This window comes from Rhineura floridana, chromosome 1, assembly GCF_030035675.1.
Source record: "Rhineura floridana isolate rRhiFlo1 chromosome 1, rRhiFlo1.hap2, whole genome shotgun sequence".
NCBI classification, from domain to species: Eukaryota; Metazoa; Chordata; class Lepidosauria; order Squamata; family Rhineuridae; genus Rhineura; species Rhineura floridana.
Window position 1 is genome coordinate 321076053 of NC_084480.1, and position 19149 is coordinate 321095201.

The 19149-nt window shown below is 49.2% G+C and overlaps 1 protein-coding gene across 1 annotated transcript in view; it reads left to right on the forward strand.

Annotated features, from left to right (window-relative positions):
- Positions 1-19149, forward strand: part of KIFC2 (kinesin family member C2) — a 49580-nt gene that overhangs the window by 20701 nt on the left and 9730 nt on the right. Inside the window, exons 6-14 of the mRNA XM_061612186.1 lie at positions 584-649; positions 4281-4418; positions 6182-6373; positions 7815-7976; positions 11286-11336; positions 12365-12512; positions 13098-13228; positions 13610-13721; positions 17730-17911. Of these exons, the coding sequence (XP_061468170.1) occupies positions 584-649; positions 4281-4418; positions 6182-6373; positions 7815-7976; positions 11286-11336; positions 12365-12512; positions 13098-13228; positions 13610-13721; positions 17730-17911 (1182 nt within the window). The remainder of the gene's footprint in view (positions 1-583; positions 650-4280; positions 4419-6181; positions 6374-7814; positions 7977-11285; positions 11337-12364; positions 12513-13097; positions 13229-13609; positions 13722-17729; positions 17912-19149) is intronic.

Below are 19149 nucleotides of genomic sequence, written 5' to 3' on the forward strand. Positions count from 1 at the left end.
GATTGTGCAGCTTCCCTCCTTGTAGTTCAGGTCAGCTGCCTTGAGCTTTTGGGGAGAGGCAGGGGATGAATGGACCGAATTGACCAATCAAGGCCCCAGTTGATTGCTAAAAGGAGAAAGATTTGTTTCTCCTTCAGGCCCCCCCTGGTACTAGAGGGTCTGGTTACTCTGTGAGGGCCCCGGAGCAGCGTCAATCTTACTCCCATTAACATAGTGCTACCCATGCGCACGCACGGTGTGTTACAGAGAAACATTTGCACAGCCTCCTCGGTTTATTTATTTGTCATTATTATTATTTGTTAGATTTATATCCTGCCCTTTCTCCCAGTAGGAGCCCAGGGTGGCATACCTTAACTCATACCTTTGGGGCTAGCAGCAGCTTCAGTCTTTTTGCTTAGCTGCCAAATTTGACTGTGCACCAGAGAGCCCGGTATGAAGAAGGTGCTGTCGAGAGACCGGCACGTTGTAGGTGCAGGTCTGGTTTCTGCCTGCTCTCCTGCACTGGGGTGGGGGTCTCTTTGCTTGGGGGAGGGGTTTTTGGGACTGAGGAAGGGTCACTTGCCTGTCGCTTCTTCCTCGGCAGATCCAAGGTCTGAAGCAACGGATTCAAGAGCGCGAGGAAGAGTTGGCACGGCTCCGCATGGGCACGGTGAGGAGAGCTTGACTCCCCCAGGGGCCTCCCACTTGGGGGAGGGGGAGAGAATCCAAGCTTGAGCCTATGTGTTGGGGTGGCACAGGAAGAGATGGATGAGAAATGGTGCCAACTTGTGGGATTGCCTTAATCCAAATGTGCTCAGTTGACCGCTTTGATCAGTGGAACTCGCGCTCTTACAGATGCCACATAATCCTGCATTTGTGAGAAGTTAATCTTTTAGGGTGGCAACACCTGCCCTTTGGAACTCCCTGCTTATTGACATCAGGCAGGCACCTTCGCTATACTCGTTTTGGCGCCTGCTTAAAGTTTTTTTGTTTCGGCAAGCCTATGCAGACACGTAGAGACTGACGTGTTTTAGTCTCTCTTTAGCTCACTGTTCAATTTAATTATCTTTTCATTATTTTTAATTACTTGGTTTTAACTGGTTTTTATACAGCCACGGGAGAGAGCATGGATTTTTCACATCCCGCAAAGTTTAATTGAAAATACCCCCCATGCCATTTTGCTGCTTCCCATTGAGCGGGGAGCTCTTCCCCATCTGCTCTCACTGTCCTAGGAGTCAATCCCCAGCCTTGGGCAATTGATCCCAGCAAATCCTGGTTTGCCAAGGTTGTGCACGCCAACACCAACCCTGCAAGGTAGTACTGCCACCACCCTTCAACTGGTTAGCTACTCTGGGGCGAAGGGAACCCCAGAGTCCACTTAAACACCTGAGCCTCTCAGGACCAGAGGCTAGATACCCTCCTGGCCCCTTCTGAAGTCTTAGGTAAAAACGTTTCTCTGTTACACGGTAGTTGTGATCAAATGGCAAGGACTGAATTTAGGAACTGACCCCTTTCTCTAGAATAAACACACGTTGGTTTAAAATAATTAAAGTTTATTAAAAAGACAATAAGAAAAGCATAAAAAGGTTACAAAAAGCAAAAAGGTACACACAAATAATTTGTAGCAGCAAATTGAATCCTAAAACCATACACCCAAACGGGTAAAGTATTTGGTAACAAAGGTAAAGGAAAGTTTCTTGGCACAAATCAAAATAACAAAGCTGTTTGCCTAGCTATACTTACAAGAGCATAGGATCTCTCAATGGATAGCCTTCTTCCCCTCAGGGAGTTGCAAGTCAAGATGTAAATGGAGCCACAACAGAACATCACCATAGGCAAGGTGGTGCTCCGAAGTGGGACACAAACCCAGAGTTCTGAGCCTCCTCTTATGGAGGAAAATTCCCTCCCAGCCGGAGACAATTAACCAATTAACATTTTCATCAAAGGAATTAAAAAACTGATGGAACCAGGCCCCTTCCACTGATAAGAAGGTGCAAAATTACTGTAAGCTGGTACAGCTGTGGTGTAAAAATCACCAAGTCACAGTGATGAAAGAACATCATAAATTTAACTGCTTGCTAGCAAGCTAACAAGGAAGATGTCAAGGGGAAGAATTCCCCATAAGGCTTTGGGAATTAGCCATTTTAACTACAGGCCAGGGTAAGGCTGGCAAGCTGGCATGACACCCATAAGCTCATTTCAAAACAAAACCTTGCAAAACTTATAGGCCTGAACTCAGAAATGCTTGCTTAACAACCCTTTAAGTTTTCATGGTGATACACACAACAGAGTCGAGAGTTCAAAGTGTAAAAAGAGAGAGAAAAAACCCAGACCCCTTTTGGATTTTTTTCTGTCAGAGTTCTCAAACTTTCTTGAAATAAATTAATAATCAGCCATGTTCACAGAGTACCTGTAATCCTGTTAATGACCTTGCCCTATACTCTGACCTTCATCTTCTGCAGTTTTAAAGTTAAAAAAAAAGCCTGGCTGATTTTTAATTAGTTTAAGAAATGTAACATTGAAGTCTATTATAGCGTCGGGCATGCTCAGTAAGAACCAACTGTCAGTGTTCTAAAAGCCAGACTCACCGCTGCTTGGCTTGGCTAGTTAGGGGGCCACACGCATGCCAGACCTTTATTCCACTTTAGATAGTTCTGGCTTTCCTCAAAGAGTCCTGAGAAGTGTAGTTTGTGAAGGGTGCTGAGAGTTGCTAGGAGACTCCTATTCATCTGACAGAGATCCAGTCAGCCACTCTGATTGAAGCTCTGTGAGGGGAACAGGGCATCTTCTGCTCTATACCCCTCACTCCCCTCCCCCCTCCCCCCTCCCTGCTCCTCCCCCAGGTCAATTTCACCTGTCCTAAGCATGATTGTACAGGAGTAAATCTAACTGAACTCAAAAAGCATGCAAATGACCAAACCTGCCCTCCCCTCCTGCTCCCTCATATCCCCTCCCTCTTGCCCCTTCCCTCCCCCTTCTTTTGCCCCTCCCACCCTCTCCCCTTCCAATTGACTCCCCCCTCTTTCTCCCCTCCCCTTCCCTCTCCCCTTCCCTCCCCTCTCCCCTCCCCTCCCCTCCCCTCTTCTCTTCCTCCCCCATGGTCAGTTTTACCTATCCTAAGCATGATTGCATGGGAGTAAATCCCATTGAACTCAATAAGCATGCAAATGATCAGACCTGCTTTTCTCCATCCCCCTCCCCTCTCGCTCCCTTCTTCATCCCTTTTCCTCTTCCTTCTTCCTCCTCCCCTGCCTACCCTGAACCCTGCATTAACAGCTGAATCTGAAACTGCAGTTTGATGTAAAATCAGACTGGTTACAATATGTTGTTACTTAAGCAATGAATCTAGCTGTTGAAAAAAACAAACTTGTCCTGCCCAAGATGCATGGGTTCAGCCTGCTATGTTTAAACAACTCGATTTAAGGAAGGGTGGGCATGGTCTATTAAAACCTAGAAATTTGCTAGAATATACAGTATTTCACCTCCCACTGTTTCATCGTGTGCAAACTGAGACACTCCTCATGCCCATTGGAGACTGTTCTGCAGAACAGTCAGTGCCATTATTCCACAATTGTTTTTAGAGTTTTTTTTTTAGTGTAAATTTTGCAAAGTGTTGCTGTACTTCACATATTCACAGAAACAGAAGCAAAATAAAATGATTTACTATAGGAAACTTCTCTAAAATTGCAAAGTAAATCAAGCATATTTAAAGTGACTATCTGAACTCTGTCAACTGTTTTAATATTGTTGCTTCCTCCCTGCTAAAACAACATCAGCACAGCACATGTCTTGTTTCTCTTATTTGGACTGATTGCAGGTGTTGCTCACAGGAAATGGATTGGACTGTGAAAGACCAACCCAAATTGTGTTTGCATTTTGACAAATTTGTAGAGCATTATAATATCTCAGAGAGGAGGTCAGGTCTCCTGCTCCCCTGGTGCATTCACTATAGCTGCCCAATTTCCCTGCATTTTAAAGTTTGATAGAAATGTCTGTTGGCTAGAGGTACGTTCTTATACTGCAAGGGTTTTTTTGCCTTAGTGAATGGTTAATTTTAATATTTTTTGTATCGCTTTAGAGGTTTTATTATAGTCAAGCCATATATAAATTTTGTTTTAAAAAAATAACTAGAGGGGCTTGTGAACTGGGGCTGTAGGCTGTGGCAGTGCTGGGGGTATTGCTCCTCTAGGTTGCCCACCACCTTTCCTCTCCAAGGTGCCCGATGCTTGCAGAGAGATTGGAAGGAAGTCTTTGTAAAGCAAATTCTCAAGTTGTGTCTTATCGCCACCACCCCACTCCAGGGAGTGACGGACTCGGAGAAGCGGATCCACAACCTGACAGTGGAGAACGAGGGTTTGAAGCAGAGCCTGAATATCACCCAGGGGCTCTTGCAGCAGTTGGTCACAGTCTCCGCTCAGCCCCCTGCCCAGCTGGCTAAGGTGAGACCTCTCCTCCCATCCTTTCCTTAGACCATCGTCCTTGGAGGAGGAGGGGTACTTTTCTAATAACTGGCTCTTTGCCTCTGTGCAAAATCTGGCCTCTTTGGGATCTAGTAGGGGGCATCCTTGCATTGAAGTACACAGCTCAGGACAGTCTTCCTTAGCCTGGTGCTTTCCAGGCTTTGATGAACTCCAACTCCCATCAGTCTCAGCCAGCATGGCCAACAGTCAAGGATGATGGAAGCACCATCTGAAAGACACCGGGTTGTGGGAGGCTGGTATAGAGAGTGTCTTGGAGAAAGCAGGTGTCATATTCATTGGGGATGGGTGGGGAAAAAACCACTGTAAGTGCAGAACAGGTATCCCTCTGCAATCTCTGCTACATGGGCAGGAGCACCTTCCACTTCTTGGCTGCTAGAGCAGGTGGGGGCTTGTTGTGGTGTAGGATGGCAAAGTGCTGACACGGCACATGTGATATTGCTGCAGCATGGAAGTGCCCTTGCATAGGCTGGCATGTTATTCATGACTTGTTTAGAAAACAAACAAGCATTGGTTGCTGTACTGGTCCATGTGGGGACAAAACCCAAATTCATTAGCTATGGGGGCTGGTGGCTCCATGTCAGTGGGGCAATGGAATCAGCTTCGGGTTTTAGTCCAAACTTTCCAGGAGCATCAGCACCTTGGACAGCTCTTTGAACATTCAGACTAAACCCCGGAGTGGATTCCACAGCTACCCATCTCCACTGGTTATTAGGACCAAACAAAACATCATTAAAATGTGAGCAGGGTTTCTGAGTTCTCCAGAACTCTTCATCAAGCCCAGTGTTAAAGACGCAATGTCTGCAGACTGCAATAGTCTTAAGACTGATTCCCGGAGATTTTGTGCAGGCTTAATAAGATTAGCCTCCGCTAGGTGTTAAACAGAAACAGTACGGCCCCTCTTTATGGCGCTTCGCTAATGCGGCGGTCTCAATTAGACACAATTAGACTAAAGCCCCACTCATATGGCGCTTGTTCCGCTTTTACGGCAGTTTTCGGGCATCGCTCGGCATTCTATTCAATGAGTTCTGCTTTTCAGCGGTTTTTGCTTTACAGTGGGGGTCCGGAACGTAACCCACCGTATGAGTGGGGCCCTATTGCATCCAAGCTGCATCAATATGAGGAGGATGGAACACAAGATGCGGGAAGAAGAAACAAAAATGGCTGATCTCCCTTTAAAAAAAAAAAGTAACATCTAGCGGTTTTCTGGATCTGTTTAGAGGTCTGATTGGGACACGTAGCTCTCATGAGAGGCAGATGACAAACGTAAACAGAAGTAAGGTAGATGTATTGACAAAGCTAGAGATTAATTTTAGGCATTTGCTAAGTAAAAATAGAAGCCAGTTGGGCTGTTGTTTCCTAGTGGTTGGAGGGCATGTAAACCCCTGCCCCCAAATTGGGGTGAGCTTCACAGCTGAGTGGGGACTGAGTTTGGGTCTCCCATTGCTACGCCAGCCCTTGCTTACGCATGGCCTTGCCAATCCTGTGACCAAGTTCAACAGGGCTGCAGATGATCCATTAGGCAATGCAGAGCGAGCAGTAAAGGGCAATGGTTCCAGCCTGCTCAGCAAGTGGGGGCAGAGCTTGGGAAAGTTACTTTTTTGAACTACAACTCCCATCAGCCCATTCCAGTGGCCATGCTGGCTGGGGCTGATGGGAGTTGTAGTTCAAAAAAAGTAACTTTCCCAAGCTCTGAGTGGGGGTCACCCTCCCGCTCTTCCCAGGAGAACAAGGACCTCTGCACCCAAGTCCAGCAGCTGCAGGCCACCTTGCAGCAGAAGGTGGAGGAACTGCTGTGCCTCGAGGTGCAGATGGACAGGCTGCAGTGGCGCAAGGAGGAGGAGGCGCACCACCTGGAAGAGCACCTGCTACAACTCTCTTCGGAGGCCCCAAAAAAGCCGCCGCCGGAAGTGCAGGTGAGTGGCGTCGCGCTTCCCTTTGTGGCCACTAGAGGGCAAGCACAACTCCCCAGACTTGGGAGATTCTGAAAGAGTTCCTGTCCTTCCTGATGAGGTTAATGGCATGGCTGATTCTGGGCGCTTCTCCCCCCACTGCAAAAGGACTTTTCTAGAGGGAGGCAGGGAGGGAGGGAGGGAGGACAGAAAAATGGCAGAGAGAGAGAGAGAGGTGGCAAAGGAAAGAAGAGAAATGAAGGGGTCTTGCAGACAATGGAAGCATTCCCCAAATTTACTAATTTTACCATTAATAAGGTAATGAAGATGGAATGATCTATTCATCTTCAGTTTCTATACCTCTTTATTTTTTTCTCATCTCTTTTTAAGAAGCAACTTAGGTCCTTATTAAGCTTTCTATGCCCAACTGCACAAGATCTTTATTTCCCTGTCAGTGTTCCCCCCACCCCCCTACACAAAATGTGCCCAGCAGACTGAATATCCTCTGTTTTAGGGAGGGGGTGGAGTTTATATCATGGCGTGGTGCAGATGGGTCTGTGCACGCACACACACACACACACACCCTGACCTGCAGGGTCTGACCTGCGGGGCGTAAACTGCCAGGAAGGTCTTCTGCCCTCCCTGCTGGAGGCAGTGTACCTCTGACCACCAGCTGCTCGGAATCACAAGTGGGGAGAGTGCTGCTGTTGCCCTTAGGTCCTGCTTGTGGGCCTCTTCCCATTGCGGCAACTTCTTCTGTGCTTATCTCCTGCACAGGCCCCACCGAAGTGAGCAGGAGTTGTGCAAGAGCATGTTAGTGAGCTTCAGAGGCAGTTTTCTCAATCACTTTCCCCATGAGAGCTGCCTTTATGGGGCCTGCTTGCCAAGATGACCACCACAAGCTCAATCCTTGCTGCATGACCCGTTCTGGCGTGGCTGCTTGGGTGGCTCTTGCAGATGTGGCAGGTTACCCTACAGTTCTCCCCACACATGCACACTCCTGGCTGAGCCAAGCTGCAGTGCGCTGGCCAAGTGTGTGCCTGACACCCCCAGGCCTCAAGGTCAGGATCTGGACCAAAAGGCCCCTCTCTGGTTTGCCGGGATGCCAGAGAGACAGATCACAAATACATTTCGTTTTAAGCACACACGTGAAAATGCAAAGTGTGACTGAGCGATGGGGATAAACTTGTACTTGACACACATGCACTTCAGTGTCAATCATCATGTGTGAAAACGCCACAAACGGCTAGCATTTCCACCGCTGAACTGGAAGGTGCAAGAGCTGGTCACAAGCGAGTCAGTCTCTTAACAGTCACCCACCCTGATGCTCACTGGGGAATATCGGCGACACCCATTTGTTGATGTGTTGCCAATATGGAGTAAATATTCACACTGCAGAGAAGAGTGTCAGATCTCATCACAGATCCTTGCTGGTTTCCCTCCCCCCCCCCCGTATATCACCAAGACAGTGGAGGTGGAGTCCCCCGGTACCCTTCGGGCCCTGGCAGAAGCTGAGGAGAGGAACCGGGCCTTGATGGAGCAGTTCTCTGCCCAGGCTGAGCGGTGCCAGCAGCTGATGGAACAACTGCATGGCTCTGAGGAGGTGACAGCCAGGCTGAAGCACAAGGTAACACAATAGAGCGCAATCTGCCATTAAATATTGCTGGTGGAGGAAGAGAAAATTCAGAGATAATCAACTGTGATTGGACAAAGCAGAGGCCAATTAGGGCTTTTTCTTTTTTTTTTTTTTTTGCATAACAGCTTCTGAGCCTTCTGAGCAGGAGCAGTTTATCTGAGCAGTGAGAACTTGGAATTTCAGCAGCAGGGCCTTAAAGCAACAGTGGGGAACCTCCGGCCTATATTAGGCCTGCCAGTGAGACCATGACACTTGGCGCACAGGGATGCTTTGACCAAGCCATGCCCATGCAGCCTGTCAGGGCTGGAGCATTTAAAGGCAGCACTTGACTGAAAGGAGGCTTGCAGGCACCTCTCCTTTATCTTATGTATTATTTATTTATTAAATTTATATCCCACCCTTCCTCCCAAACGGAGTCCAGGGCAGCTCTCATCAGTGGCACCTGCAAAGCACAGGCCTTTCAAAAGCGCCAACAGCCAGCTGATTTCAGGGCTTTCAAAGCTGTGCACTCTGCCAGCGATCAGCTGATCCATAGTGCCTGCAACAACCCTTTAAGCTCAAGCTCCATCTGTAACCGCCCCACACCTGTTGTCGAACTGTGCAAGCAACAGTGGGTCACCTGACTGAAAGGTGAGGGAGAAGCAGTACCCCTCCCCACCTTAAAAGGTCCACACTCTCTTAACTCACACTGGTGCTGGTTCCTAAGCAGAGCAGCCTAGAACTGGGAGCTTGATAGAAATGACTAGTGGCCCTCTCCGGGACCCAGTGGCGGCTAGTGGTTCCATGTGAATGGGGTAGTGGAATCTTTTCCAGGGTTTCACCCAAACTGTCATGGAGTGGACAGCAGTGCGCTGATGATACCCAGTTCTATTTCTCTGTAATCTGAACTGGGAGAGGCCATGCAAGCCCTGGACTGGTGCCTGGATTTGGTGGTGGGCTGGTTGAGGGACAATAGACTGAGTCTGAATCCTAGCAAGATGGTGGCGCTGTGGATTGGTGGTTCCCGAGTTCGGATAAATGGTCAGTTGCCTGCTTGGGGTCTGGGGGTGCTCCTGTATCTATCTATGTTGCTAGAGGCCCAGGTGACTTTGGTGGCTGGGGTGCCTTTTACCAGCTTTGGCTGGTAAAACAGTTGTAGGCTTTTCTGGCCTGGGATAGCCTGACTACTGTTGTCCACGCACTGGTAACCTCCAGGCTGGATTACTGTAATGCGCTCTATGTGGGGCTGCCTTTGAGGTTGGTCCAGAAGCTGCAGCTGGTGCAAAATGTGGCGGCGAGACTGCTCACTGGGGCAGGGTATTGCCAACATGTCACCCCACTGCTGAAAGATTGCACTGGCTGCCCATTGGCTACCGGGCCAAGTTCAAGGTTCTAGTTTTGTTGTACAAAGCCCTATGCAGCTCGGGACCAGGATACCTGAAAGACCGTCTTACCCCTTATATACCCAGTCGATCACTGCGCTCTGCAGCTGAGGGCCTCCTGCAGATACCATCTTATCAGGAGGTCCGTTCCGCACAACATAGGAAACGGACCTTTAGTGTAGTGGCACCTACCCTGTGGAACTCCCTACCCTTAAATATTAGACAGGCGCCATCTCTGCTATCTTTTCAGTGTCTATTGAACACTTTCCTCTTTCAACAAACCTTTTAAGTTGAGACCTTATCCCAGTTTGTGTCTGTGTTGGAATTGCTTTTTAAGTTGTTTTTAAACCTTTTTTTTAAAAAAAGATGTTTTAAAAATGTTTTGTTTTAATATATTTTAAAGTCTGTTTGTACGATATTTTAGAGTGCTTTTAGTGTTTTTGTTTGCCAGCCTGGGCACCTACTGGGAGGAAGGGCGGGATATAAATAAAATAAATAAATAATAATAAAACCTGGAGTGGATTCCGCTGCCCCACTGATAAGGAGCCACCAGTGCCACTGTTTCAGGCCCACAACATGAGGATTCTATGTGGGCAGGACTGTTTTTAAAAAGAAAGAAAGGTGTTGACTGAGGGGAAGCGTTCAGGAGAGGTTTTATCAAGGTGGCAACAAGCTGAGAAAGCAAATCCTGTGAAGTTCTCAAAGAACTCAAAGGTGAAATTGCTGATCTGCTAACTAAAATATGTAACTTGTCCCTCGGGTCCTCCTCTGTGCCTGAGGACTGGAAAGTGGCAAATGTAACGCCAATCTTCAAAAAGGGATCCAGAGGGGATCCCGGAAATTACAGGCCAGTTAGCTTAACTTCTGTCCCTGGAAAACTGGTAGAAAGTATGATTAAAGCTAGATTAACTAAGCACATAGAAGAACAAGCCTTGCTGAAGCAGAGCCAGCATGGCTTCTGCAAGGGAAAGTCCTGTCTCAGTAACCTCTTAGAATTCTTTGAGAGTGTCAACAAGCATATAGATAGAGGTGATCCAGTGGACATAGTGTACTTAGACTTTCAAAAAGTGTTTGACAAGGTACCTCACCAAAGGCTTCTGAGGAAGCTTAGCAGTCATGGAATAAGAGGAGAGGTCTTCTTGTGGATAAGGAATTGGTTAAGAAGCAGAAAGCAGAGAGTAGGAATAAACGGACAGTTCTCCCAATGGAGGGCTGTAGAGAGTGGAGTCCCTCAAGGATCGGTATTGGGACCTGTACTTTTCAACTTGTTCATTAATGACCTAGAATTAGGAGTGAGCAGTGAAGTGGCCAAGTTTGCTGACGACACTAAATTGTTCAGGGTTGTTAAAACAAAAAGGGATTGCGAAGAGCTCCAAAAAGACCTCTCCAAACTGAGTGAATGGGCGGAAAAATGGCAAATGCAATTCAATATAAACAAGTGTAAAATTATGCATATTGGAGCAAAAAATCTTAATTTCACATATACGCATATGGGGTCTGAACTGGCGGTGACCAACCAGGAGAGAGACCTCGGGGTTGTAGTGGACAGCACGATGAAAATGTCGACCCAGTGTGTGGCAGCTGTGAAAAAGGCAAATTCCATGCTAGCGATAATTAGGAAAGGTATTGAAAATAAAACAGCCGATATCATAATGCCGTTGTATAAATCTATGGTGCGGCCGCATTTGGAATACTGTGTACAGTTCTGGTCGCCTCATCTCAAAAAGGATATGATAGAGTTGGAAAAGGTTTAGAAGAGGGCAACCAGAATGATCAAGGGGATGAAGTGACTCCCTTACGAGGAAAGGTTGCAGCATTTGGGGCTTTTTAGTTTAGAGAAAAGGCGGGTCAGAGGAGACATGATAGAAGTGTGTAAAATTATGCATGGCATTGAGAAAGTGGATAGAACAAAATTCTTCTCCCTCTCTCATAATACTAGAACTCGTGGACATTGAAAGAAGCTGAATGTTGGAAGATTCAGGACAGACAAAAGGAAGTACTTCTTTACTCAGCGCATAGTTAAACTATGGAATTTGCTCCCACAAGATGCAGTAATGGCCACCAGCTTGGACGGCTTTAAAAGAAGATTAGACAAATTCATGGAGGACAGGGCTCTCAATGGCTACTAGCCGTGATGGCTGTGCTGTGCCACCCTAGTCAGAGGCAGCATGCTTCTGAAAACCAGTTGCCAGAAGCCTCAGGAGGGGAGAGTGTTCTTGCACTCGGGTCCTGCTTGCGGGCTTCCCCCAGGCACCTGGTTGGCCACTGTGAGAACAGGATGCTGGACTAGATGGGCCACTGGCCTGATCCAGCAGACTCTTCTTATGTTCTTATGTTTTATGTTCTTAAGCCTGAAAGAGGTGAGTATGCGTCGCCAAGGGATAACGGTGACTGAGGCTTGTTTATGTGGGACACGGATCAATTTCAAGAGAGCCGTGACAAAGAGGAGGGTGGGAACAATCCTCCTCTGATCCACCAGGGACCAGAGAACGGCCCCTGGGCTTAAACCACAGCGAGGGAGATTTAGGGAGAGCAGATTTAGTGGGATACGAGAGACATGCCACTGCAAGCAAATCCTCACGCACCCAGCATACCCAGAGGGGTAGAATCGTAGAGTTGGAAGGGGCCTATAAGGCCATCAAGTCCAACCCCCAGGAATCCAAATTAAAGCAGCCCCGACAGGTGGGTGGGTAGAAGATGGGTAAGGAGGCAAGGCTTTGTATTGGCAGTGACGGGGGTGTGTGGACTTTAAAAAACAAAGCCAGATACTGGTTGACCCTACACAGCAGGGAGGGCACTGCAGAGTCCCCGCAGAATTAGTCACAGCTTCCCTGAAGCTGCCCACCCGAGAGAGAGGAGGGGCGCTGACGTTGCCTTGCGTACCCCGCCCCATGGGTTCAAGCCAAGGGATCGCTCAGCACCTGCAGCAGGGAGACCTTTGTCCCTCAGCTGTGCAGCCCCAGCACACACCCCTCTCCCGCCCCCATTGTTCTCAAGTGAGAGGTCTGTCCCTGGCAGATTGCCGCCTACGAGTCCGAGATTGCTGGGCTGCGTCAGGAGCTGCTGTGGAAGATCAGCCGGCTGGAGGCGCAGAAGGAAGAGGCTGTCCGAGAGGCCTCTCAGTGCTCCAAGCAACACCTCCAGCACCTGCGCAAGCAGCTGGCAGGTAGCCATTGGGGGGGCAAGATCTTGGCTGGGGGTCCCACAGACCATATAGAACTGGGCCCTGGAGAGTGGGAACTGAGATGTGTGTCCATGTTTCCCAGTAATGACTGGGTAAGGATGTCTGCTGCTCCTGGGACATCTGGGAGTCATAGAATCATAGAATAGGAGAGTTGGAAGGGGCCTACAAGGCCATCCAGTCCAACCCCTGCTCAATGCAGGAATCCAAATCAAAGCATTCCCGACAGATGGCTGTCCAGCCGCCTCTTGAAGGCCTCCAGTGTCGGAGAGACCACGACCTCTCTAGGTCATTGGTTCCATTGTCGTATGGTTCTAACAGTTAGGAAGTTTTTCCTGATGTCCAGTTGAAATCTGGCTTCCTGCAACTTGTGCCCATTATTCCGTGTTCCGAGTCAGAGAGGAGGGGAAGTGTTTGGGGGTCAGCAATCTGGGTTTAATGCCCTGCCCTGCGTTGCCTTCTCTCTTGGCCTAATCTACCTCTCAGGGTTGTTGTAAGGCTAATACGCTACACTCCCCAAAAGAAGGGCAGGCTGTAAGCGTAGCAAGCCAATGTTCCTCCTCCTCCCAGGAGTACGGCAGCGCCTGGACTCCCTCCGGCCTCTCCTCAGGGGCATGACATCCGACTACAGCAGCCTGCGTGGGCAGGTGGGCGGTTTTGCCGACTGTTACGAAGCAGCGCTCAAGGACGCTCGGCAGCAGGTGAGACCCACGGCCAGGCGATGGGCCTTGGCACCCTCGAGGCTCTCCGCTGGGATGCTGGAGGCTGGGCTGAGTCAGTCAGAGGGGGTGCCTGGCCCCCGCTCTTCAGTCTCGGCGTCAGGGAGCTGATTGTGCGGGAGAGTACCAGCGGCTGCTTGGAATGGGCATCTTTTCGGCATGCAGTCCGAGTGGTGTTCCCTGGGACCCTGTGCAGTGCCAGGGAGCCGTCCTTGGGCTGCCCCCAGAGCTTGTTGGGAGGGAGAAGTTGGCGAAAGGCCAAGGTGGGCAGGTGGCCATGGGGCTGTGCTTGACCCCTCTCCTCTGGAGGCCAGTGAGCGCGTGGGGGAATTTGGGGCAAGTGGTGCTTCCTTTTGCCCCCAGATGTGCTCGGCTGTCAGTGAGGTGTCACATGCCAACCAGCTGCTGCAGGAGCGCTGCCAGCGGGAGGTCCAGCTGCGCAAGAAATACCACGGCCAACTGCTGGAGCTGAAAGGTGCGCACAGCTGGGGGGTGCGCAGGAGGTGGGTGGGGACGAGCCTTTCCCAATGAGCAGAGCTTGGGAAAGTTACTTTTTTGAACTACAACTCCGATCAGCCCCAGCCAGCATGGCCACTGGATTGGGCTGATGCGAACTGTCATTCAAAAAAAGTAACTTTTCCAAGCTCTGCCAATGAGATATCTCTGGGGCCTGGAACGTGGCATGGTCACTCGCCCACTGCACCTGTTCCCAGGGTGGCCTCCAGAGCTCAGCGGCAGAGCCACCTGCAGGGCCCCCGGTTCAGTCCATGAGGGCATCTCTGGGTTGCGCTGGGAATGTCTGCTGCCTGAAACCTTGGAGAATACTGTCCATCAGGGCAGGCAAGGCTGAGCTAAATAGACCCGGGCTTTAGTTTAGGCAGCTTCCTGTGACCTTCTCCCTGCTCACTTGTTGGCTTTGGTGAAATTGTGTTGACTCTGCTTGGCAGTGTCCGGTTTCTGGACAAATCTGATATCCGCTCTCCGAAACGTAAGTGCTTCCCCCCTCCTGTGCACCGTCTCCCATTTCACAACATGGTTTCAACTTTTTCCTCTGGTGGTTTTGCCCCCTTTAGAGGTTGTGTGCTCCCCTCCCACCCCCGAGCAGCACCTCTCCCATAGTATGAGAAACCAATTCCCTGAACACCCCCCCACCCCGAAAAAACTGTCTGCCAGGTGCACAAGCATCTCTGCTTGCTTCCGCCGCATGAGGACTCAAACTCCATCCTCTTGGGCTGGGGTTGAAGGGTTCCTGAGCTGGGAAGGAGGAAAGGTTAAAAAAAAAAAGAGGAGAAAGACAAGGGACCCTGGAGCCTTCTTCGCTGTGTGGTATAGTGTTTAGACAACCTGGGTTCAAATCTCCTCCCTCCCCACCAGCCATGAAGCTCACTGCGTGACCTTGGGCCAGTCACTGACTCTGAGCCTAACCTACCTCACAGGGTTGTTGTGAGAATGGAAGGGAGAATTTATGCTTCTTGGAGGAAAGGTGATTATGGAGCCTATCTAGATAGGTGAGACAGTCAGGACAGCAACAGGGTGCAACCGCCATTCATGTTTATTTAAAAATGGGGGGGAACCTCTGAGAGTCATCCTATTGGCCTCCTTCCTCCACATGCAGACCCTACAATAAGGCCTCCCCACCACCCCTTTAAAGTACCTCCCCCTCCCCACCCAGCCCATCATGGCTCAGGCAAATGCCTGCCTGACCCTTTGGTATTCCCCAGGCCCCCTTCCTTTCTGGGGAAGGGTCAAGACATTTTGCAATCTCTCTCTCGCGCTCTTAATATCAAATTTATTAGTTACTCTTCTTCATAAAAGTGGACCCAAAGTGACTTGCAGTCAATAAAAAAGTTAAAACCAGTATCAAAACAAAATGAAAAAGTTTTAAAACACATAAATATAACAGCCCACCCCTAAAAGAGGCTACGACATCAAAACGGAAATGGACTGCCTTCAACTTCATGCAGACTTATGGTGACCCTACGAATAGGGATTTCATGGTAAGTGGTATTCAGAGGGGGTTTCCCATTGCCCCCCTCTGCGGCTAGTCCTCCCCAGCTGGCTAGGGCCTGCTCAGCTTGCCACAGCTGCACAAGCCAGACCCTTCCTTGTCCTCAACTGGGCTCCTTGGGACTCTGCAGCTTGCCCACGGCTGCACAGGTGGCAAGGCACGTAACCCCTGAGCCACTCACTGTGGGGGTGATCTATAGCTGGCCCTTGACGCCCAGGAGACTCTAGACCCCCAGCCCAGCTCTCCCACCCTCCACTGTGCTATAAGAGCCCTCCAAATTTAGGGGCCGGATCCTGCATGGCTGCCCTGTGGTATCTGAGAGGAGTGCCCCTTTGATTCATTCCTAGGAGATGACTAGTGTGCTCATAGCCTCAGACACAGCACAGGTTGTATCCATATTACAGCCGTTAGCGCTACTGGGAAATTGCTTTTCTGTGATTAATTAGAAGCAGAATTGAAGTGGAGCTTCTTCACAGCACCTAACATTGTGCTGCATTATGCCGCAGCGCAGACTGGGGTTGGTGGGAGCTGTAGTCCAAAGGATCTGGAGGGCACCAGGTTGGGAAAAGTCTGCAAAGGAGAACTCATTTATTTATTTAAACCATTTATATACTGCTTATATTTAAATAAAACTCTAAGCGGTGTACAACAAGTCAAAACACCTTAAAACAGCAGATACAAAAAACAATCAAAATACAATTAACTGAACAAAACATCATCTTTAGTATCAACATAACATAAACACTGCATATAAAATTAAGTACTGTACAAGAAAAAAATCATAACATACATAATAGGCTAAACAGACTATTCCCTAAGCTTCAAGGGGTTAAAAAAGTTAAAACAAGCTTAGTTTTAAACGTAATTGATTAAACAAATCAGCTCATTTCTTAATCACAGTATAATAAAAAGCAAAACAATTAAAACAGCCGTCCCCCCCTTTGTAACAGAATTTCATCTAACTACAGTTGAAAAAAAGGTATCATTTAGTTTGCTCAAACACACCCTTACAAAATCAGCACATTTGTATTTAAACATATCAGCATTCTAAACCAACACACTCAGGCTTACCTCCAATCACACTCTACAAACACTCACACAATTCAACATCACTTCCTAAAAACAGCGCCTGCACATATCCATGCCATGAGAACCACTCACATCTACCTACGTGCAGCCAAATAATGCACACACATATTCTAAGTACAGCATTCATACCAAACACTCCCCCTTGTCTCTCACTCAAGGGGGCAGACACTTTGCCCACCAGGCTCTCCCCCTGGGGGTATAGAAACCACTTTTTCCAACATAGCCGGCCATGACACTTCTCTCATCTCTCAACTGAGGAACAAAACCTATTCAGGTATCAACTGTTCGCCCTAAAAAGGGCAGGCTGTCAATCACAACAACTTGTTGGTTTGCCTTCTTTCTCCAGCACTTGCAGCAATGGTTTTTCTTGGCGGGCGATGGATTCCAGACCCCGAGACAATTCGCTCAGAGTTGCACTTTGTGTGGCGGGCAAAGTTGTGGGCAAATGGCAACAGCTAACTCACCTGACATCCCCATTGGCCACAGGGTGGGGTGGGACCCCGGTAACGGCGAGCAGAAGATCCCTTTGTGTGAAAGATGGGGGGGGGGGCTCTTGTTTGAAGACTGTGTCTCGGATCCAAACAACTGGATACTACTGGATAAAGGTGTGTTGTCTGAAACTTGGTGGTGCTTTTCATTTTTGTGTTGATGTTATTCTTGCCTATTTAGTTTAAGCCATTGAACAAGGTTATCTGCTTCCACAAGAGGGGGCGATGCTGCCAACTTTGGAAGTCTCCAAAAGAGGATTAGATAAATTCATGGAGGCTAAGGCTATCAGTGGCTGCTAGCCATGATGACTGTGTTCGACGTCCACTGTTGGAGGCAGTGTAGAATCATAGAGTCATAGAATCGTAGAGTTGGAAGGGGCCTGTAAGGCCATCAAGTCCAACCCCCTGCTCAATGCAGGAATCCAACTTAAATCATCCCCGACAGGGGGCTGTCCAGCGGCCTCTTGAAGGCCTCCAGTGTGGGACAGCCCACCTCCTCCCTCGGTCATTGCTTCCATTGTCGTATGGCTCTGAATACCTGTTGCTGGGAACAGCAGGAGGGGAGCGTGTTCTCGCACTCAGGTTCTGCTTGCAGGCTTCCCTCTGGGCATCTGGTTGGCCACAGTGGGAACAGGATGTGGGACTAGATGGGCCCCGGTGGCCTGATCCGGCTGCTGGAGGGCTCTTCTTAATCCTTATACTAGCTGCTTTGCATTGTTTCATACAATGTCGTACGGATCGATTGTGATTTTTTCTAATTGTTTTTAACGTGTGTTTTTTAACAGCTATATTTATTGTCATTTGATACGTTGCAAGGCAAATTTTTGGGGAAAGCAGCATACAAAGGAACAGACGATGGTGATGATCCTGTGTCCCGAACTTCCTTCCTTTCCCACAGGAAACATCCGGGTCCTGTGCCGCCTGAAGCCGCTGACCAAGGATAATGGTCAGGAGGGGGAGGTTGGCACCACTGTGGATGCTGACCCTGCTGACGAGGGCTGCGTGACGGCTTCCTACAAAGGCAAGGAGCACACCTTCAAGCTGGACAAGGTCTTCTTGCCACAGGCCACCCAGGAGGAGGTGAGAACGCCCTGCCCGATGTGTCTGTGCATGATGCTCCATGTGCATCCCCTGGGGATCCCTGTTGTTATGTAAACTTGTATAAATGAGCAGAGATCGTCAATGGTCTGAAATGCATCTGTGCCAGTGTGTGTATTTACCTAACTAGCAGGCTTTTATTCTGCATTGAGATCACTGAGACTTAAGACTTAGTAAAATAAGAAAAGCTACTTTATTTATAGAAATACATAGTAGGTAGAAAGGCATACCTCGTTCTAACTAACTAGCTAAGCTGGAGGCGCAACACCCACGCTTGGGAGTTGCCCTCATGGCTTAAGAGAGAGAGAGCAGAGACAAAGGTGTCTCCTCTCTCTCAGACAGTCAAAGAAGAGAAGAGAGAGAAGGGCGTAAGGAGGAGGTGCAGGTCAGCTTCCCTGAGCACATCAGTTTACAAGGGAAGGAAGTCAGTCAGAGCATAGCACAGGTCAAGGCAGGCAAGCCTAGCCAGCTGGAGGACCCTGACTCTATCTCCCTTCTGGAACATAAACAAAAGAACAAAACAGGAATTGCTCTTGCCCCACTTCCAACAATCCCCTAGTGCCATGCCCCCACCCACTCACCTGAGTGGTACCTCAAATCAAATCAAATTTTATTATGTGGTCAGAGACCCAATATACAAATGATTAGTCAGACTGACTGTGGTATCTCCCTGCCTGAGGCTGAGGGCTGAAACCGGCCCACCAACCCTGAGGGGCACATGAAGACATGGCGCTTGGCACGGCGGGTGAGGATTTGGGGTCTTAGGAGGTGCGTGGCAGCCAGGAAAGATGGTGCTGTGGCAGAAGCCACCTGCTACAGCCTGCCCCCCAGAGACATGGGGGGGGAACTCTGGAAAAGAGTTTCTGGGGTTGGCTGGGCACATGCTGGGTTCACCACCCAGGAAGGGGGCTGTGCCTAGGGAATGTCTGCCTGCTCCTCCCTCCCTCTCTCCAAACACCAGCATCTTAACCCTCAGGGGCAATCTGCTCGTGCAGGGCCCTGAAGAGAGATGGAAAAAATGGCAAGGAAGGACATCTGTGCCGGCTGGGGCGGATGGGAGTTGCAGTCCAAAATCTCTGGAGGGTAGCAGATTGGGGAAGGCTGGCATAGAGGGGCCTTGCATCACCCAGCAGGAGCAGCTGCTTGAGCAGGGGGTTGTGTGTGTGTGTGTGAGGTCAGAGGGAGGTGGCGTCTTTTCTCCTGGGCTCTGGCGCCCTGTT